Here is a 23,320-nt window from a genome sequence, read left to right on the forward strand (position 1 = left end):
CGACATTGTAATGCAATTATTTCTTCATCATCAGTGGCGGATCCAGAGGGGGGGTTCCGGGGGTCCGCACCCCCCCTTTATTTTGGCCGATCAATGCATTTGAATCGGGACATATGTTTGCACCCCCCCTGCACCCCCTCCGTTGCCCTGGGCTAGCACCCCCCCCTTCGAAAATTCCTGCATCCGCCACTGATCATTCCAAGTTGATTCCACATGATGATTAGATTCCAGCTTATAACACACAACATAACTAATAATTCCGACTTATTAGCAACAAAATAACTTTACCAGGGGTGTACCATATGCGCTTCCATAAAATATGTCCTCCGAACGTAACAGGTATAGATTAAACGTCCCCTACCATACGTATCACATATCTGCTATAACTTGTACGAACTGAGAGTGAGGAGGCTCAAAAGTCAAAACACTTAAACATTGAGAGTTAAATATACATTTTAACCTAGGACAAGATACTTGTATCTACGTTGGCCATTCTTTTTTATGAAACAAAGCAATACCAACTCTTTCAATTTGTCTTTTAGTTTGGAATGTGGAATACTTGTGAAAAGTGTAGAAAAGTCAAATGTTTTAATACTATTTAAATTGATTGGGGACTTTCCTTTTTGAATTTTCCTTGGAGTTAAGTATTTTTGTGATTTTACTTTTTACCAGATGAAAGAGAGTTAGAGTGCATGTACTCTAAAAGATCTTTGGATTTTTTAAGTATGCACATCTGATTCACGCCACCTCTAGAATAGGCAGTTTCACAATAACTTTAAAGCCCGTCTTTGATTGCTGATAAAATAGATGTTAATGATTTAGAAAGAGGTTTCGTGGAGCACTTGGAAGACCCAGCAATATACCGTTGTTTGTAAGGACATTTATGTAGTTTAGGTATCCAATACAGTGATGGAAGATCAGTTCTACCATCACTGTATTGTTGATGCTTGTTTTTTGTGTCATACATTTTAATGTTTTTAATTTTTTTGAATTGAGTGTTGGTGGTTGATTTTTGAAATATAGTCTATCTTAAATTTTTCTATATTTAGGACAACTTAGAGATTGATATATTGTTAAAGACTTTAAGCCAAGACTAGCTAGGGAATTTAAAAATTCAAATACATGTATTAAGGGGGTACCCAACACCATGACTAAAATTAATTTGGCTCGTTTAATTTTCATAAAATTTTGCCAAAAATATTTACTTTGACCACTTGAATAAAATATAAATATTTTAAAAAAAATATGAACCAATCACTTTCCCAGAAATAATTAGTTGGATATATAGCAGTTTGATAAACACTAATTTTGATCATTGAGAAGCTAAATATTTCCTTAACAATACAACGTGATTAAAACGTTTAGCTGATTTTTCAGAGTTATCTCCTTGTAGTGTTAGGTACCACCTTAAAGTGTCAAAAAGAAATGAAGCTCATAAAAACTTAAAAAGCAATATTTGTCTCCCGGTTTAGAATTTGGGTTAATAATTCTTTACACTATTGTTGATTTTAATGTTATAATTCCATAATACTCAAAACATGGAGAAAGTGTCAAACAATCAAAAAGCAACACCGTCAACATACTGATATCATAATGAAGAAATAAAACAACCAATAGCAACCATAACAACTTAATCTCCTTACCATGGTATATAATAATATGTTGTTTCCACAAGTTCAAGCATGGTGCATTCTGATTCATATGCATAATATGTAATAGTACATATTTATATTTAGGGGCTAGCTAAAGCCTGCCTCCAGCTGCTGGATTTTCTTGCTGTTTTGAAGACCCATTGGTGGCTTTGGGCTGTTTTCTACTCTTTGGTAGGGTTGTGTATCCTTGACATATTCCACATTTCCATTTTCAATTTTACTTATACATACATAAAGTCAAATTGTCAGTATCAATTCCAGTGGTATATGTTCAAAGAGGAAGCTTGTGATGAGTTCAAACATTTACCCTTCAACTATTCATTTGATGTTTTCTTAGAAAGGAGTTATATCATATGTTAGCCTGAACTTCACCCTGAACAACATTGTATTTCAAGATAAACTATTGTTTCCAGAGAAATTCATTGAAATGAAGTGGATAAAAACAGTATTTTTTCTGTACAGGAAATATATTGGTGATGGTGATGTGTTTGAACTTGAAGTTCTCACTTTACTGAACTTTCTTGCTTCTTACAATTATCTCTATCTATAATGAACTTGGCCCGTTAGTATAAACAGAGGAAATTATTAAGTAACAAGTGTCCAAATTACACTGATGCCCCACTCGCACTATCATTTTTCATGTTCAATGGACTGTGAAATTGGGTAAAAAATCTAATTTGGCATTAAAATTAGAAAGATCATGCCATAAGGAACATGTGTACTAAGTTTAAAGTTGATTGGACTTCAACTTCATCAAAAACTACCTTGACCAAAAACTTTAACCTGAAACTCACACTTTCATTTTCTATGTTCAGTGGATCATGAAATTCAGGTCAAAAGTCTAACTTGGCTTTAAAATTGGAAAGATCATATCATAAGGAACATGTGTACAAAGTTTCAAGTTGATTGGACTTCAGCTTCATCAAAAACTACCTTGACCAAAAACTTTAAGCTGAAGCGGGACAGACCAACGAACAGACTAATGAACAAACAGATGAATGAATGAACGAACAGACAGACGGACGCACAGACCAGAAAACATAATGCCTCTCTACTATTGTAAGTGGGGCATAAAAGTTTACAAAAACTTACAAAATTTATGAAAATTGTTAAAAATTGACTATAAAGAGCAAAAACTCCTAAAGGGGTCAAATGACAATTTTGGTCATGTTGACTTATTTGTAGATCTTACTTTGCTGAACATTATTGCTGTTTACAGTTTATCTCTATCTATAAAAATATTAAAGATGATAACCAAAATCAGTAAAATTTCCTTAAAAATTACCAATTCAGGGGTAGCAATCCAACAACCTGTTGTCTGATTCAACTAAAAATTTAAGGGCAGATAGATCTTCACTTGAGAAACAATTTAACCCAGTCAGATTTGCTCTAAATGCTTTGGTTTCAGAGTTATAAACCAGATTTTACATTTTACCCCCCCCCCCCCCCCCCCCCCGTTCTATTTTTAGCCATGTCAGCCATCTTGATTAGTGGGCAGGGTCATCGGACACATTTTTTAAACTACATACCCTAATGATGATTGTGGACAAGTTTGGTTAAATTTGTCTCAGTAGTTTCAGAGGAGAAGATTTTTGTAAAAGTTTACAAAAATATACGTAAAATTGTTAAAAATTGTCTATCAAGGGAATAACTCCTTCAAGGGTCAACTGATCATTTTGGTCATGTTGACTTCTTTGTAGATCTTACTTTGCTGAACATTATTGCTGTTTACAGTTTATCTCTATCTATAATAATATTTTAAATAATAACCAAAAACGGCTTGATTTCCTTAAAATTACCAATTCAGGGGCAGCAACCAAACAACGGGTTGTCCCATTCATCAAAAATTTCAGGACAGATAGATCTTGACCTGATAAACAATTTTTAGCCATGGTGGCCATCTTGTTTGGTTGGCCAGGACACTTGACTCATTTTTTAAACTAGATACCCCAATGATGATTGTGGTCAAGTTTTGTTAAATTTTGCCCAGTTTTCAGAGGAGATTTTTGTAAAAGTTAACGACGACAGACGACGGAAACAGACAACGATGGACGCCAAGTGATGAGAAAAGCTCATTTGGCCCTTAGGGCCAGGTGAGCTAAAAATGAATTATTCCAATCAAAATATAAATATGAAAGCAAAATATATTTATATTTGCTTGGCATAATTCATTTTTGTTTCTCATAGTAAATGACTATGGTACTGAAGATTCCCCTAAGTCTCCAGTGATTGGCTAAGGAGTGTGTAGATGGGACATGTCGGAGGCCTTTTTTGCGATGAAAAAGCAAAAACAAAGTCAAAAGTGCCAAAATGTCATTAAAAAGGTAAAATTAAAAAATGGTCAATACTCAACAGCTGATTTAGATTGGAGGAAGGTTTTGAATAAAGAACAGCCAGATATGGATTCTAATATAAAATTGTTTGTTGATTCACTAAACTGATCCTGTATGGAATTTGCTCATTGTTGAAAGCCATAGTATTACAGTGACCTGTAGTTGCTAACTTCTATGTCATTTGGTCTGGTGGAAAGCTGACTCATTGGAAATCATATCCCATTTTCTTATTTAAATATTTAATTTAATTTTGGATGGTTAAATCCCAGATTTTTGCAGTTATGATGAATGATATAATTATAACATTGTTAAAATATTTAATACATTGTACAACTCATTAAAAATGTGTCTACATAAATTAATTAACATGAAATGCATAAAATGTGTATTTTTGTTTAAATGCTGTTTCACACATTTCTTTATGGATCTTTTTGTTAATAATGAGGAATACTGTTCATGTATAAATTTTCCCCTCATACATTGCTTTTTATGAATTTCATATCAATTTGTCTCGGTATAGAATAGTCTTAGGAATGTTTAAAATTTGGGTTGCATTCCTTTATGTCTGAAACTGCAACATTCCAACATCAACAAGTTTCTTTATTTTCTTTTTCTTCTCACTGTCAGCATCTAATAACATCCTGAAATTAATAACAGAAAATACATGTTAAACTTTATTTTCTTATATAAAGATTTACAAAAAAATATATATAAAACTAGTTTGTGATCTTTTATTCATAAAGTGAAAGATACTAATGGGATATTTAAAACTCATAGTGGGTCTCATTGGGGTCTAAGCGTGACGTGGGATTGCTGATTTTTTGTAAGCGTGACGCGTGAAAGTCAAATTATTGTGTCATGAAAACGGGAAATGAGGTCTAGCGGGACCTGGGAAATGACAAAAAAATGAGAATTGCTTAGGTACATAGTGTAAGCAGGATACGGGAATCTGACAAAACAGTAAGCGGGATCCAGGATTGGAACCTCCCAATGAGACCCCCCCCCTCATAAATTGAAGGCTTACTAACAATATCATGGTAATAAACAGCTGCACAAAGCTGAAAGCTGAAAGCCTGAAAGCATTTTTCAGTTAGTGTCTGAAAACTGAAAAATCCTCCTTTATAATGAATAAAAAAATCCCCCTTTTTTTCAATGAATCAAACCTAATAACTGGCAAACGTAAAATCTAAAATTTATAAAAAATTTAAAAAGAGCTCATATTAATAGATATGAAACAAGAATGTGTCCCCAGTACACCGATGCCCCATCCACGTTATCATTTTTATGTTCACTGGACCGTGAAAATGGAAGAAAATCTCTAATTTTGCATTAAAATTATAAAAGATCATTATAAATTATGTCACATATCATAGGGAACATACTAAGTTTCAATTTGATTGGACTTTTCTGTTTATTGTAGACTGTGTTGAAAGCTTAAAAAGTTTTGTTCTATTCAAATACGAGTCTTGTTATAGTTGTAAAATATAGACTAAGACCTCACTCTCCCTTAAAAATCAAAACTGAATTAACCCAAATAGCTCATCAATTAAATATATTTCACTTCACCTTTGTCCACTCCCTGGGTCATTTCTTAAAACATGAAATAGATTTTGTATCCAAGGATCCATTAGAACGTCCATCACATCTGGTTGAGATAAAATATCTTGCATTTTATTCTCATCTTCTGCAGTAGCTTGTTTTGGATTAGTTGAACTTCTAACAGACATGTCAGCACCACCTTGTGACTGTCTTGTAAGGATTGTCCCCCTTTGTGAAGCAGACGGCGGGTTTGTAGGGACGTATTTATTACTGTCTGCAGGATCTATTTCCTCTATTATCTTGGGTGATGGTTTTTGTGGTGGTGGTGTCTTCTCTTCTGTTTTGCCGCCATCTTTGTCAGCAATGTTTGTGAAATGATTTCCTATAAATAAAGACATCCAAGAATCATACACTGTTATCACAGAGCTACGTCTCGCCTTTTTTTAAATTTCGACAATGCAAATGTTGAAATTAATATAGCAACACTTTATCATGTAATTTTTGCAACTATTCAAAGTCAATGAACCATGACTGAAGGTGAATGGCTAAAAAATCTGCATGGAAATGAGATGTGCCAATGCTAATACAACTGCATACCAAATACTATTGACTTATCATAAATAGCTCCCTTTATACAAACCTAAACACAAACATACATGTAAACCAAGCAAAATTTCAAAGTCAATAAACCATAACTGAGGGAACAGGGTCAAATAATCTCCATGGTAATGAGATGTGCCAATGCTAACACAACCGCATATCAAATATCAAAGACCTACCACTATTGATCCACCATAAACCGACCAAATCCCAAACTAATACGTGAAAACTAAGCAAAAGTTTCAAAGTCAAAAGACCATGACTGAGGGGGCAGGGCCAAATAATCTCCATGGAAATGAGATATGCCAATGCTTATGCAACTGCATACGAATTATCATTAACTTAACACTACTTGGTCCCCATAAACTGACCTAATCACAATTAAACTAATACCTGAATACTAAGCAAAAATTTCACAGCCAATAGACCATTACTGAGAGAGCGGGACCAAATAATCTCCATAAAAATGAGATATGCCAATGCTTATAAAACTGCATACCAATTATTACTCACTCACCACTAGTGGTTCCTCATAAACTGACCTAATCACAAACTAATACATGAAAAATAAGCAAAATTTCAAAGTCAGTAGACCATTACATAGGAGAGAGAATATTAACATACAAAGGAAATGAATGGTTTTACATTTTTAGGATTCAGCTTCTAATAAGTTACATTGGTTAATGAAATACTGTAAGGGGAGTTAATTTCATAATTCTTTGGCATAATTTTTTAGTCTTAGAATCAAATTGTTACAATACTATTGGACTCTTTTTAATAAGAATTTGGGAATTTTTCAATTTTTGCATCACAAAGACCAGCAAATAATAAGTTTTTAATGAAATAAACAAACATTGATGCTTTAAAGCGATTCAATTGTGATACTTTCTCACTATCTTTTTTTGTTTTTTTGCCCACAAAAATCAGGTTAAAAAAACTAGAGGGTCCAAGGACCCTGTGTCGCTCACCTGATATTTTTATTTACAATTGATGCATGATAAATGCAACTGTTGTACTGTCGTTTAGTTTCAGAGATATAATACTAAAAAGTGCATTTGAAACCTGTTTTATTTCAGCCATGTGGGCAGGCAGGGTCATCATACACAGTGGTCCCTGGATATCCTAGTGGTGATTTAAACCAAGTTTGTTTAAATCTGACAGTTGTTTCAAGGGAGAATTTTGTAAAATTTATCTAACGAGAAATGCAAAGTAATGAGAAAGATGTGAAGTTGTTTTGTTGTTGCGCAACCCCCTGCTCCCCCTTTGCCAAAAAAAACAAATATAATAAAAAATTATCATATAAGGGCAATCTATCCTATTAATGATTTCTGCAAAATTCAGTTGATTGTGCAAGGGTTGTATAGCCAGCTGAGGTCCTTAAAAACTCTCTTTTGTTGTTGCAGATAGATCTTGACCTGATAAACAATTTTACCACATGTCAGATTTGCTCTAAATGCTTTGGTTTTTGAGTGATAAGCCAAAAACTGCATTTTACCCCTATGTTCTATTTTTAGCCATGGCGGCCATCTTGGTTGGTTGGGCGGGTCATCGGACACAATTTTTAAACTAGATACCCGAATGATGATTGTGGCCAAGTTTGGTTTAATTTGGCCCATTAGTTTCAGAGGAGAAGATTTTTGTAAAAGATAACTAAGATTTACGAAAAATGGTTAAAAATTGACTATAAAGGTCAATAACTCCTAAAGGGGTCAACAGACCATTTTGGTCATGTTGACTTATTTGTAGATCTTACTTTGCTGAACATTTTTGCTGTTTACAATTTATCTCTATCTATAATAATATTCAAGATAATAACCAAAAACAGCAAAATTTCCTTAAAATTACCAATTCAGGGGCAGCAACCTATCAACGGGTTGTCCGATTCATCTTAAAAATTCAGGGCAGATAGATCTTGACCTGATAAACAATTTTACCCCCATGTCAGATTTGCTCTAAATGCTTTGGTTTTTGAGTGATAAGCCAAAAACTGCATTTTACCCCTATGTTCTATTTTTAGCCATGGCAGCCATCTTGGTTAGTTGGCCAGGTCACCGGACACAATTTTTAAACTAGATACCCGAATGATGATTGTGGCCAAGTTTGGTTTAATTTGGTCCAGTGGTTTCAGAGGAGAAGATTTTTGTAAAAGATAACTATGATTTACGAAAAATGGTTAAAAATTGACTATAAAGGGCAATAACTCCTAAAGGAGTCAACAGACCATTTTGGTCATGTTGACTTATTTGTAGATCTTACTTTGCTGAACATTTTTGCTGTTACAGTTTATCTCTATCTATAATAATATTCAAGATAATAACCAAAAACAGCAAAATTTACTTAAAATTACCAATTCAGGGGCAGCAACCTATCAACGGGTTGTCCGATTCATCTCAACATTTCAGAGCAGATAGATCTTGACCTGATAAACAATTTTACCCCATGTCAGATTTGCTCTAAATGCTTTGGTTTTTGAGTTATAAGTCAAAAACTGCATTTTACCCCTATGTTCTATTTTTAGCCATGGCGGCCATCTTGGTTAGTTGGCCGGGTCACCGGACACAATTTTTAAACTAGATACCCCAATGATGATTGTGGCCAAGTTTGGTAAAAATTGGCCCAGCAGTTTCAGAGGAGATTTTTGTAAAAGCTAAAGACGGACGACGACGACAACGACAGACGACGGACGCCGGACGCCAAGTGATGAGAAAAGCTCACTTGGCTCTTCGAGCCAGGTGAGCTAAAAAGACGACTATTAAAGTAAAATGTTTGTTTTAGTAGTTTCTCTTGCTGTTCCTTTTCACTATTCATGCTATTCAAAGTGTCTCTTTAGCTTTAACAGTTTTCAAGGAAAGGACAGAACAGTAGATAAACATGCAAAAAAAAGGTAAAAATTGTAAGTAAAGAGCAAAACTTCAATAAAGAGTGTACTGAAGATTTCAGCTGCTCAACTTATTCGTAGATTTTGTCTTGCTGACCATTGAATCTAATGCTATTAACAGTCTCTCTATATTTATTAATAATTTCCAAATAATAGGCAAAATAAATGAACACTCACATACCCCACAACCGACATTGTCACTGAGCAAACAAAATTCACCAGATTCTTAAAACCTCAATCCTACAAAAGTCAACTTCAAAAAAAATTATTTGAATATGCACATCTACATTTTATGTGCTTATTATCTATATAGCTTCATGAAATTCTTTTGTGTGATTTCAGAGGAGTTGTGATGACAAACTGTTGCATGTACCAGTGTTCTAGCCAGGATTTGAAAAGGTCAGGGTGTTAGTCAGAAAAAGGGCAGTTTTATGCATAAATGTCATTGAAAAAGGGCAATTTTACCCATAAATTTATATCATTAAAAAAAGGGAATTATTTCAGCCTCATAATTAATAAGCACATAATTTTTATTATGCATTATTTAAGAATAAGAATTAATATGCATTATTAAAACATTAAGTTTCAGTTAAAATGAAGTTATGTTATTGAATTCTTTTGGCACATTTTTTTTTAAAGTTGACTTCATGGTCATGATGCTGAGACCCTCTTTAAACTTTTGTCTAATAATGTATATGAAGCTATCTGGTTGATGCTGTTACTATACCACTCTGTGAATCAAATTTCAAAACTAGGATTTCTTCATCAATTCATGGAAGTAAACATGCAAAATATAATTTTCAAAATATTTATTTTTGAAGTGTATTCAAGTGAAAATAATTTAAATTATTATTCTAATTATTAGAATCTAATATGCATTTGCATTCAATTTGTTTTATTTTTAATCTTTTTACGAAAAGAACCATAATTTAATTAATATATTGTGAACAGGTGATGAATAAGGGGAAGTAATTAAATTGTTTTTCAAACTTTTTTGAAATACACAAATTATTTATGAACTTAAGCTAAGGTAATTGGTGTTAATTAACACTGTGTTTGACACCAAAGCCGTCAGGTAAAGCCATACACTTAATGGGTCACTTAATTTGACAGCTTGCACAGGTAGCTGAACTTCCTGTTCATGGAACAATTACGATTTTACCAGTATTTTAAAGGCAGAAATTAAAAATGAAGATTTTTTTGGTGATAAAAACAGCAAGGCGTCTGAGGAATGACAGAAAAAGGCATAGGCGTCAATAAAAAAAGACAGGCGCTGCGCCCTGTTCAAACTTTGTAACTAGAACACTGGGTACATTTAGACATAAATTTAAAGTTCAACAGGGCATAACTCCTATTAGTCCTAGTAAAAAAAATTGAATCCCAACTTCCAGTTATTATGCATGTCTACATATACATGTAGTATGTCCTAATTATCGAAATAGTTTCATATAACAATGTTGTGAGGATTCAGAAAAGTTGTCATAACAAGAACAGGACTGACGGAATAACGGACTGGTCAAAAGGCTTACAAGATATACAGAATTGTATGTAAATTTCCTCTTTGCACTTTTGATGTTGAGTACTGAACAAAAAAGTCAGCTAAACTAAGCAATTTGAAATACTATGTCATTTTGCTTTGTGATACTCTTGCAATTCGATTGTCTTACCCATAATTCCACAAAACTGCATAAATGCATCTTGTGTTTCTTTATCATTCTTATATTTTTCCATAGCAGCAGTAGGGTTTGTCTGAAACAATTCCACAGCCTCCATAAATCTAGGATCTTGTAGTTTCTTTAGAAGTGTTTCATTTTTTTCTACCTTACTTAGTAAATCATCTGTCATCCATTCATCTGTCGAAAGACAATAATGTTATTAGATGTAATCATTCATACATTTATAGTATACATGTACAGTTTAAAATGCTAAAAACAATTTTGCAAGTTTTATTCATGTCTCATGTATTCAAAAGTATTTGTCAGATTTTTTACAGGGTTGTACATGTATTTTCAATAGGTTAAAAATGGATAGATGAAAGGTTTAAAAACTTTAAATGTTGTGTTATTTTAGAAGAACTCTAAAAGACCTAATCACTGTTTGTGAATCTGTGACACCTGAACTATTGAAGAGATATTGTGACATTTAATTGACCTATAGTATCTTGCAGGGTTCTCGTTAAGACACGTATACACGTCCTGGACGCATGGAAATCGAGCTGGACGCGTCATTTTTTAAACCCGTGAGTCCTCTTAACGAGAACCCTGCTATCAAACAACAAACTTTTTCACTTTGGTGTCAGAATTTCCTCTTGTGGCTTCAACATGTCAGTGTAAATTAATGGTAAACAAAAAAGCAAATGGGTGAATGGAAGTCAATGGATCTTTCAAAATATTCTCTTTTTTATTTAACAATGATGCAAATAATGTACATAAAAGTATTTTATATAACAACTAAGAAATACAAAACTTTGCACTGCTGGTAATTATGAGACAGATCACTATTAAAAATTAAAACTAGGAAAACCCAGGATAGTAACCTATAACCAAATATTTTAAAGCCATGCAATTTTTGTTAAAGTTTCATCTACATGTATATATTTCTCCAATTCTCTGACATTTTAACCCTTTCTGGACCCATAGTATAAAAAAAAATGTGTATTCGCCAATTATCTAAGAAGATTTGCTGTGTTGATAGGTCATATCCTTTATCAGTTCACTGGGTGAATCAAAATTGTGCTAACAGATGTTAAGAGAAATTAACAACTTTGTGAAATGCAGAAGGCATTTCAAATGTTCAAGGGGAAAATCGTTTATCAAAATTGTAAATTCATTTCACGATCATAAAGGAAACACATTCTTACATAGTCACTAGTGGACTATCTGATTTATCCATTGGTTCCACAGTCTATAAGAATATATGTAAATGTATGTTAATTAGAGCATGTCCAAAAACTAACCTTTCTTGCTTGTTATGGTATCACTCATAGCTTGCTGTACTTCATCAAGTTTTAATGATTCCTCATTTTTCTTTACATAGGGTACAGATGCTTCCTTTGTTTTTTCTTGTGATGGTTTGGGTTGTGACGAGCCTCCACCAAACATGAACCCTTTTTTCATTCCTCCAAAGCCAGAGGATGATTGTGATACTGCTGCTGATGGTTTTGGTTTTGGGTTTGGTTCTGTGTTTTCAGGTTTTGATTGGATTTGTGCTGGTTTATTGGCACAAGCCGTGTTTTTGTCTGATACTATACAGTGTCCATTTGAAACGGTTTTCTAAAATATAACAATATAATTCTTTAATCATTAATACATATTTTACATATGCTGTACTCAAGGATTAAGGAGGCTCAAGGGTATAAAAATTTCAGAAAAAAAATATTTTCCCATTACACATTATATATATTTTACTTTATAAGTTGTTACTTTATCATAAGGTAAAAAAATCATTAAAAAATTTAATCAGTTTTGGCTCCAGATGACCTTTAAAATGTATATATCTTTGAAAAAGCTCCAAATTATCTCCCTTTGGTGCAAAAATGCCAAAACTGAAATATCTTTTGTAACTAATCGATGACCTATATTTTTATTTTCAAATAAGCTGTACTAAAACTAAACTATTGTAAAATTTGAGCGATTTCTGGAATTTAGTTATTTTTTTATTTCAATATTTCTCCTATTAGTTCAACAGAAAAAAATAATCTTTAAAATAGTGTATGCTTCGAATTCCTTCCAAAGGCAGATTGTGAGCGTAAATGAACGATGACCCCATTTTTTTAATTTTTTTTTTCTATTAAGTATAAGACAGAGTTAATTTACAGAAAAATAAAGCAAAATCCTATATAAGAAAAAAAATTATTGATGACTGATATTGTCCTAATAAATTCCAGTACAATTTTTTGTGACATCAATTGAAATTATCTCCCTTATACCATTGACATAATAAAAATACAAAAAAAATTTAGGTGCTTTATAGTCCTAATATTTGAATTTGAATATATAAATTTGTAATAAACAAAATCAGGATAAGTTCATTACACAGTGTGCAATTGTATTTTCTAATACAACTTCATTTGACCTGATAAATCCTCATATTAGGACAACTGCACACTGTGACAGGATTCAATAAACATTGATTTAATTTTTTTAAACTGACTTCAAAGATGTTTGGTTGATTTCATTGCAAAATATTATGAATGCATTTGCAACCAGGTGCTCCGCAGGGCGCAGCTTTATACGACCGCAGAGGTCGAACCCTGAACAGTTGGGGCAAGTATGGACAAAACATTCAAGCGTGATACAGCTCTGAATTTGGATTGTGATCAAATTTTTGACATTACATGTTTTTTTTTACACAAAACAAATGTCAAGATTTTACAAATCAATTAAAGATTTCTTCTTCAAACTTTTTAAATCTAAAATTAAATAGTTGACACAGCATAGGTTTCTGACACAGAATGAATGTGGTCTAATGAACTTAAAATATTTTTTTTGCCTTTGAGCAATTCACTATGCTGTTGAATATTAATCCTCTCAAAAAAATGTTTGAAGAAATTTTCTTTTTATTTATGAAATCTGAAATGAGAAAAATTTAAACCCCCCCCCTTTTTTTTCACATCCCCGTTTCCCTTTTTTCCAAAACTGATATCAATTCAAATTTCTAATGGAGTTTGCAACAATAACTACTCTTTTAAATACATCATAAAATATTAAAATGTAAAATAAAGTGCTTGTTATCACTGAATGGTAAAGATTGGTTGGTAGTAAAAGTGAATATACATTGTTTATTGTATAAAACAATAAAAAAAACTTCATCAGCAACATTTTATATTGGCAAATTTCCAATTAAGTTATTTACATAAAGTTATTGGCAAATAAAAATAGAAAATGACATCATAGTCATGTCTGGCAAATGTCCAACATACATTATCTAAAAACATTTTAGATAAGATAAGGAAAAAAAGCTTCATCAGCAACATTTTATATTGGCAAATTTCCAATGAAGTTATTTACATAAAGTTATTGGCAAATAAAAATAGAAAATGACATCATAGTCATGTCTGGCAAATTTCCAACATATATTATCAACTTCTATTCTATACAAAGAAAGATAACTCCAATTGAAAATTAATTGCTATTGCACAATATTGTGCAATTAGATATTTCTTGCTATTGTGCAATACTGTGCAATTGAAAATTTCTTGCTATTGCACAATACTTGATATGGAATCCTGATTTGGACCAACTTGAAAACTGGGCCCATAATCAAAAATCAAAGTACATATTTAGATAAAGCATATCAAATAAGCCCAAGAATTTAATTTTTGTTAAAATCAAACTTAGTTTAATTTTGGACCCTTTGGACCTTAATGTAGACCATTTGAAAACTGGACCAAAAATTAAGAATCTACATACACAGTTAGATTTGGCATATCAAAGAACCCATTTATTCAATTTTTGATGAACAAAGTTTAATTTTGGACCCCCATTTGGACCAACTTGAAAACTAGGCCAATAATTAAAAATCTAAGTACATTTCTAAATTCAGCATATCAAACAACCCCCAGGATTCAATTTTTGTTAAAATCAAACTAAGTTTAATTTTGGACCCTTTGGACCTTAATGTAGACCAATTTGAAAACGGGACCAAAAATTAAGAATCTGCATACACAGTTAGATTCGGCATACCAAAGAACCCCAATTATTCAATTTTTGATGAAATCAAACAAAGTTTAATTTGGACCCTTTGGGCACTTTATTCCTAAACTGTTGGGACCAAAACTCCCAAAATCAAGACCAACCTTCCTTTTATGGTCATAAACCTTGTGTTTAAATTTCATAGATTTCTATTTACTTAAACTAAAGTTATTGTGCGAAAACCAAGAATAATGCTTATTTGGGCCCTTTTTTTGCCCCTAATTCCTAAACTGTTGGAACCAAAACTCCCAACCTTTCTTTTGTGGTCATAAACCTTGTGTCAAAATTTCATAGATTTCTATTAACTTAAACTAAAGTTATAGTGCGAAAACCAAGAAAATGCTTATTTGGGCCCTTTTTGGCCCTTATTCCTAAAATGTTGGGACCAAAACTCCCAAAATCAATCCCAACCTTCCTTTTGTGGTCATAAACCTTATGTTAAAATTTCATAGATTTCTATTCACTTTTACTAAAGTTAGAGTGCGAAAACTAAAAGTATTCGGACGACGACGACGACGACGCCAACGTGATAGCAATATACGACGAAAATTTTTTCAAATTTTGCGGTCGTATAAAAATGTTGAAGAGAAAATTTAACAATTAAGTAATTTACTCACATTCCAATATAAATACTTTTTGAAGTAAAACAAGAACAGGATGCATGAATTTCATCAACATCCCTATGTAAATATGCTTGTGTAATCATCATACCTTTTCTGTTTTAACTTGGTTCTGTGAAGATGTCTTTGTTCTTTTTTCTTTTATTATCTGAACTTTCTGTAACAAATCAGACATGTCCTCCAAGGGAGGGACATCTGTAACAAAAAACAAAATAACATTATTTCAACATTAAAAAGAATTTTAAAGATAATTGTATTCAAGCTCTATTATGGTTTTTCTGTTTGAATTGTTTTGTACTAATAATTTTGGAGCCCTTTACAGCTTGCTGTCCCAGGCCTGTGAGCTAAGGCTCTGTGTTGAAAGCCATACTTACCAGTACACACTTAATTGTGAACTTTTTCGCATTGTGACTTGGATGAAGCATTGCCTCATTGGAACTCATACTACATCTTTTTTTATGTATGTCTAACAACACTATTTGACCAGATACAGCCTTTTTTACTAATGTGTAAATAGCTTTGTTTTTACCATCACATTTTTTATCTGTACAGCAATGTTTGCTTTGTTTTTGTGAATATTTTAGTTTGACCAAAAGTGGCAGAATAATCAGAAATGATGGCGGCCATCAAACATCCAAATAGCAGAGGGATATTTCAACAAGATTGTCTTATTTCCTGTTAAAATTTATTTGACAAAAAGTAAAACTGAGAATTTCTTTAAGTAACTGGTACTGGACCAGTAAGACTTTTTTGAAAGCTGCAAGATTATGCCAAATTTATCATTTATGGATAGGATACATTGAGTACAAGTCAAATTATCATGGTGGTCAATTTGGCATTGGTCAAAATAAGCACCTATTTAAAGTCATTTCTGCATATTTAGTTCATTTGGCACCATATTTTTTTTTAATCTTTTTCTTTCCTTTTCATTTGAGGTATGAGGAGAATAGTTTTTTGGATCTTTTTTCAATATTTTTAAGGACACTATGTACATGTACATTTGCAGAGGTTAGTTGTAAATATACATTTACTATATCATAAAAAGAAAAGACACAGACATGTAAAATGTACCTCTGTAATTAAGCAGTTATAAGAATACACAATAAAACATAATCAGTTGTTTGCTAATGCTTAATCCACATATGTCATGTTACAGACAAATTAAATCATTGTAATCTAAATTAGTTTTTTTCCTGCATTTCCCATATACTTATTTTTATATATATTGAATAATGCTGACACCAATTTTGTATGCTACAAGCTATAAAAAATAAGATGAGTGAATGAGTTATATAAACTTGTTCAGTTTTATCTGTTGTTTTAACTTCATTTTTTGGACACAGAAAACATGGTCATTGGTCTTGTTGTATATTGTTTGTTCCCCCATATAAAGTAGAATTTTAAATAGCGTAATGGGGAAATTAACAGCATTATTCACAAATCATCGTCTCATTATGATCATGGTTTACCATTAACAACAATAGACATTTTTTCTTCAGCTTTTCCTAGTTGTATTTGGCATTTTTGCGGGATGAATTTTCAGCCTCATAATTACCCCTTTCATCTAACTTTTTAGTTTTGCAACAACAAATTTCCTGGGATGTCTTTACTAAAATATTTTGTAGCATCAATAGGCTATTTGCCCATTCCTGTAATTGACCCTGTAATAGAAGATCCCTCTTTCAGTTGTCTCCCTTATGAGGGACATTAGTTTTCATTTATAATGGAGAGCTAGCAGAACGTGCAAATTTACCTGTGCGTAATGTAAGTAATAGTAAAGGCTTTCAAATCTTTTAATTACATTAATTTGTTATTAATCTAAATACTTTTGACATCAGAAATTATTTTTTATGAAAAAATAGTTAAACGGCTGATACATCACTTTCAATTCATCATAATTTGCATTGGCAATTCAAGAGCCTATTTTGTCTGGTATGATGAAACCAGTCTACGATTGACAAAGGGAAGTAATTTGTTTAAAAAGTGTGTAATAACAGAATCAAATCGGTAATTGGCAAATGGACTATTAATACACCCACGCACCCACACTGGCCACAGCAATTTTCATAAGAAATTTAAAAAAAAATAGCATTTGTATATACAATGTAATAATGCTATCATGTGGTCGTCGTTCGATGACACATTTGGTTTCAGAACAATAACTTTAGTTTAAGTAAATGTATCTCTCTGAAAATAGTTCCATATGATATCAGTTTATCACAGAGGGTGGTAATGGGGGTACCTTCATGACCAATAACGGTAAAAATTATTGCCAAATGCATTATTGGTAATTTTTGGTGCTAGTCCGAGATTACTCTGACATCTAACGGCTGTTTTGCCAGACAAGCTGGGGCTCTCAGACATTTAGATTACTTGCATAGTAAATGAACGAGGTGTTAGATTATGGTCATTTGCATAAATCATCACTTTTTTTCTCATGGTCACGTGATAATCTTTGAAAGTCAAAATGCAGAAATCGATGGGTCACTGCGAAAACTGTTTAAATATGGAAAAATAAAGGGTGGCATGTAGGTGAAGCTTACGTAAATGAAGAGATAAATGAAAAATGAACAAATTGATACCCGATTAAAATACATGTAATTCCAAGGCCCTTTTTTGGCAACAGAAGCGACGAAGCAGCGCATTTATTTTGGACGGGCAAATATCCACTTTTTGACATGGGACGAGCTCTAGATGATGTCCCATGGCCCCAGCTTGTCTGGCAAAACAGCCATTACTTCAGAGTAATCTCGGACTATTGTGGTGCATGACGATAAAATATGCACTTTCTTTTAGACTATAAAAAAATAGAATGATTTTGATGAATCATGTTAATTTTTTTCCAAAAATAACAGTAAGTTGAGTAACAATAATTTTGTGAGACCTCTGAAGAATCACGATAAGGATATTTTGACAAATCACGATAAGGATATTTTGACGAATCACGGTAAATTTAAAATCAATTTGACGCTAAACGGTAGCCAAAAATGGCCGTTTAAGCATGCCGGTAAAGGGCATTACTACCCTCACAGTCACCGGGTATCCAGACTGTTCGCCCTAATTACATATTCGCCTTAGGTCCGTTCGCTCTGAGTTCGTTCGCCCATAGAGTCCATTTGCCCTACTATATATAAAAATAATAATATTCAAGGCATTCAATGAAGTTGAATAAACTTATTCAGATATTTCTATGGTATATATATCATGTATATTCTTGAAATTTATGGAAACATTGAAATATTTATGGCTTGTTTAGGATCATTAATTGTTCAATGAAAAAATAATTCGGATCACTGGTTATTGTGATACTTGTCTTTTGATGTGCATTTGTATTAATAATAAAAACAAACGTTTTGTTTTAATAAAATATTCAGCTTGAAATTAATAAAAACAATGATGTACGAACTGTAAATTATGAAACGGATTTACAAGTTCATTTATTTATACTCTAAGACTAGTCATACTGCATACATTCGTAATTGACTGAATACAATTATTTTGTTAACAAATATCAATAAAGATAAATACATTGTGTTCCAGTATTCTACTCTGCAAATCAAAGGGAAAATGATAAATTGATTGCAGCAATATAAATATTCTGTCAATTTTTCAACAAACTTTAACATATTTTGTCATGTTCGTACAAAAACTTAAAATAATGCGACTAGACATGCTAGACAACAATTAGAAAAAAATAAAGATCAGGGCGAATGGACCCTGGGCGAACAGGTACTAGGGCGAACATGAATCAGGGCGAACGGACCCGGATTCCAGTCCACAGAATAAGCTTTTGGATCGATCTGGCCCCACGTCGATCCGTACCACGTCGATCCGGCCACAATAAAAAGTATTTTTATAAGGATTAAAAATTAAGATATATATTAATTGTAATTCATAAATGTGTATACATGATTTTTATTATAATGTAAAAGGTGTACAGTAAAAAAAAAGAAAGGCCTTTGAAAATATTTTATAATACACTGGCCTATATATAGGTTGATTATGTTTTTATTACAAGTTTTTAGGATTATTGGGTATAATTATATTAAAACGTATATAGAAGAATTCAGACTTCAACATTAATCAGCAGTAATTAGCATTTTCTTTCAATTGACTGTGATCCTAACAAGTCTTTCATCTTGTGTCTTGGTGCCGGAACGACCGGATACCACAGTCAGACGGAAGGCTGAGATGATCGAGTATGGGAGTTAACGTTTTTGTCCCAAACGTTCAAGAATTAGGTCAAACAAGATATATCAGTAGAGAAAACTGCTATTTATTTGTTTGTTTAATCTCTCGATGTCTGGGTCAGTTAACAAACGATTTAAACATGTATGGCGTCATTAGATACGCACCTGATTCGTCGGCCATATTTTGGGGTTGTCGTTCGTAAATAACAGGTGATAAATTATGTTACAAATTTCCGATGAAAGGCTTCGAATTCAAAGTATTCACTTCAAAAAATAAATCATCAGATTTGTTTGTTTGTTACTTTATTGGAATTGGTTAATTATATTGTTATAAAAAGAGTATGAAATTTATATTGCTGCAACATTTTTTAATCTCAACTCATTCAATCCATATTTTAAATGGTCGAAAAAGAAATACTTAATTTGATTTTTTAAAAGATCACGGGAGTGTTTTGATAAACTAAAATATGCGCCTTATATTGAAGTTCAAGGTTAACATTGACCAAAGAGAAACTTAGCACGTGTGGAAATTGTCTTTGGCAAATTTACAGAATTGGTCGATTATTTGACCACTAAGAAAAATTACAAATATGGAAGATAATTCAGAAAAAGGTAACCGACCAAATTGCGCTACAAACGATGTCCTTTTTTTGTAGAAAATAGTCCCTAAGAAGCTGTATAGTTGATAAATAAAATCAAATCAAATTTGTTAAAAGTTGGTAAAAAATTCAAGAAATAATTCCTGGCTGTCGTAGATTTGTTCTCATTTAACCGTGTGTTGGGTATTTATATTCGATTATATTATCCGGAACCACAGCGAATGGTTAAATGGGAATTTTAATGCTCAACCCATTTACATTGTTAAATGAAAACACATCTACAGCTGTCATGAATTATTTTCAATGCAGGACGCGATGGCCATACTGTCATAATGGCCATAGGATGTACATGATGTAGTGGCCATAGGACAAGATCATCCATACTTTCAGTTTGTAAAGACACATCGTCCATGGTTGTTTATAAGATATTTTGATATATACATGTAGATGGTTATAACTTAATATGAGGCAGGCATAACCTGTAAATGGGGACGAAGTCTGTATGAATTGTTTTTTTTTGTAACTTAAATATTTGTTAAAAAAAAGAAACGGAAATACCGGAACGTTTCCGATTTTGGTTCTGTTGTTAGTGATTTTAGTTGTGACGTTATTTAAATTATGACGTCATATGCAATGTAAACAAAGAAACGCTATCATCAGGTAACGTTTTTTCATATCAAGGAATTATTTAAAATGAAATTGGTATTGCGCGTTCCTTCCTATTTTATACTAGACTGATAAATATTTATTTTACTCAAAGTTTCATACAAACGAGACCGGAAAAAGGAAGTACATTGTACATTTCTGCGCAGGTCCAGGATTTCAAAACACGACAAAAAAAATTTGAACGATTTTGAGTTCATTAGTATACAATGAAAAATTCAGGAAATTTTCCCAAATTTATCGAATTTTCTACTGTTATTGGGGACTTCGTCCCCATATAAATGTATAATTTGTGCTGTTTTTAGATATAAGATGTGGTATGATTGCCAATGAGACAACTCTTGATCCAAGTCATAATTTGTAATGACTAGTGTAAAACCAACACTCAACAGTATATTCTCTACGAAAACCACTGAACATCAGGTTCCTGACTTTGGACAGGTGTTAACAAATGCAGCAAGTTTAAATGTTTTGATATAAAAAGATGTGGCATGATTGCCAATGAGAGCTCTCCATTCAAGTCATGATCATAATTTGTAAAAGTATTTGTCATGTTTTTATTTACCCATAAACATGATAAATATATAAATGTGTTTTATCTAATAAAAAAGTATTTTATTTGTCTAAATGAATGTTTAATGCGTAAAACAAACTACATGGATAAAAAAGAAGACAAATGAGAATGAAAATCTAAAATGGAAAATTAATTCAATAAGTTTAGTTTGAAATATAAAACATAGAAATCTGATATTGATTAATTTTAAACAAAGGAGTAGGTCCGGTAAGGGCCGATTTCGGCCTCAATTTTCAAGTTCATCTAACGAAAGATTTTAGACACTTTCTAAACACTTAAGTGTCTATTTCAATTGATTGAATTAGTTAATGGGGAAGATTTTTACTTAATAATTAAGTCATTTAAAACGCCCCGATTCAAGCTTAAAGATGAAAAATCTATCAAATATGCCAAAAATCGTCACTTTTCAGATGTTTTTTGTCAAAAATGAAAGTGGCCGCATCCGTGTTCATCCTCAACCTTTATATATATTATGTATTATCATCAAATACAACTTACTTTTCAATATTATGAATGAACACGAATGCGGCCACTTTCATTTCAGACGGAAACCGTCTAAAATATAACTAAAATGCTACAATTGTGAAGATTTCAGTAATTTAGCATGACTTAATGATGCTAGTACCCGATATATGTGCATTGTTTTGTCAAAAACAGCCCATATTTATGTAGCAGAAGCATTCTACTTTGCAATAAATATCTAAACGATTACATTTTCACAATTTTCTAAAACGGCTATATTTTGAGGCCAAAAAGGGGTCTTACTGAACCTACTCCTTTAAGATTGTTTATTGCTCATTATTACTTCTTCTGTGATTTTTTTTTTACTTAATTTGAATAATGTTTGTGTTAAATCTAAATAATTATATTCAACAATGGGTCTTTACAAATACTAATGATGTGTTCTTCTTATATTTATTCGTCTAAAGTTGTTCTAGCATTTTGCTTTAATATTGTTATAACTTCTGTTACAAGGTTTTAGTTTTTTCCTGAAGTATCGGTAACATGGTAAGATCATGACTCAAACAGTAAAATATTACAATGTATAATACAGGTGTTGCATTTATAATTGTTTTTCTTTTGTAGGTTTAAAAAAATTAAAGAAACTAAAAAAATCAGGGAAGAAACAAAAGTTAATGAAGGTGCAACAAAATAGATTAGGTCAAGCAGCAGAAAAATCAGGTTCACTATTATTGCATTGTCTCTCTGACTTTTATTATTTAATTCAGACTAATATTTTAACCACAAAATGTATGAAATAATTTTGATTTAAAAAGATTTTAAATTAAGCAGCATTATCATTTGACCTTAAAAGTTTAAAAGGAATGTTGTGTCGTTTGCAGTACATGTATGTAGTCTTTGAATCTAGAAGGAATGTCCTGGTATTTATGATATGAGGCAGGCATTACCTGTGAAAGGGGACATAATCTGTAGGATTTTTTTTTTTTAAATTCAAACATGTTCTGTTGTTGGGGATTTTAGTTGTGGCGTTATTTGAGTTATGACATCATATTCAATGAAAACTAAGAAAGCTAGGCTGTCATCAGGTTATGGTTTTTTTCATATCAAACAGTTATTAAAAATGAATTGGTATTGAGTTCCTTCCTATATTTTGCTAGACTGATAAATATATATTTATTCAAAATCTCATGCAAACAAGACTGGAAAAAGGAAGTAGATTTCTGTGCAGATGTGGGGAATTGAAAAAGTCTGAAAAAAAAAGTTATCGATTTTGAGTTCTTTAGTAGAATGAAAAATTCGGGAAATTTTCCTGATTTTTTTTTCTTCATATTTTTTTACCATAATTGGGAACTATGTCCCCATAATATTTAATTGCAGTTAGAGTTAGAATTAGATTATTCATATATGTAATTCACTGGTATATGTATGCATTTTAGAGATATATAAAGTTGAACCAAATGAAGACTCAAAGAAAAGAAAAAAGAAAAAAAGTTAGTATATTTAATTTTTAACCGGAT

At 32.1% G+C, this 23,320-nt stretch overlaps 2 protein-coding genes across 3 annotated transcripts in view; one reads left to right on the forward strand and one right to left on the reverse strand.

The window, feature by feature from the left end:
• Window positions 1–4,287: 4,287 nt before the first annotated feature.
• Window positions 4,288–23,320, reverse strand: part of LOC139492278 (uncharacterized) — a 43,591-nt gene continuing 24,558 nt past the window's right edge. The window contains exons 1-6 of one of the 2 annotated variants that reach the window (XM_071280494.1): window positions 19,671–19,813; window positions 15,407–15,510; window positions 11,959–12,274; window positions 10,670–10,855; window positions 5,552–5,906; window positions 4,288–4,626 (exon numbers count right to left, since the gene is read on the reverse strand). In XM_071280494.1, coding sequence (XP_071136595.1) covers window positions 4,545–4,626; window positions 5,552–5,906; window positions 10,670–10,855; window positions 11,959–12,274; window positions 15,407–15,510; window positions 19,671–19,686 — 1,059 coding nt within the window. In that variant the 5' untranslated portion in view covers window positions 19,687–19,813 and the 3' untranslated portion in view covers window positions 4,288–4,544. Of the gene's footprint in view, window positions 4,627–5,551; window positions 5,907–10,669; window positions 10,856–11,958; window positions 12,275–15,406; window positions 15,511–19,670; window positions 19,814–23,320 lie in introns of those variants that run through there. The other variant, XM_071280495.1, reaches the window with a different exon arrangement.
• Window positions 19,933–23,320, forward strand: part of LOC139492276 (uncharacterized) — a 45,257-nt gene continuing 41,869 nt past the window's right edge. Inside the window, exons 1-3 of the mRNA XM_071280493.1 lie at window positions 19,933–20,117; window positions 22,428–22,523; window positions 23,240–23,293. Coding sequence (XP_071136594.1) covers window positions 20,096–20,117; window positions 22,428–22,523; window positions 23,240–23,293 — 172 coding nt within the window. The 5' untranslated portion in view covers window positions 19,933–20,095. The remainder of the gene's footprint in view (window positions 20,118–22,427; window positions 22,524–23,239; window positions 23,294–23,320) is intronic.

This window comes from Mytilus edulis, chromosome 10 (genome assembly GCF_963676685.1).
Source record: "Mytilus edulis chromosome 10, xbMytEdul2.2, whole genome shotgun sequence".
Lineage (NCBI taxonomy): Eukaryota > Metazoa > Mollusca > Bivalvia > Mytilida > Mytilidae > Mytilus > Mytilus edulis.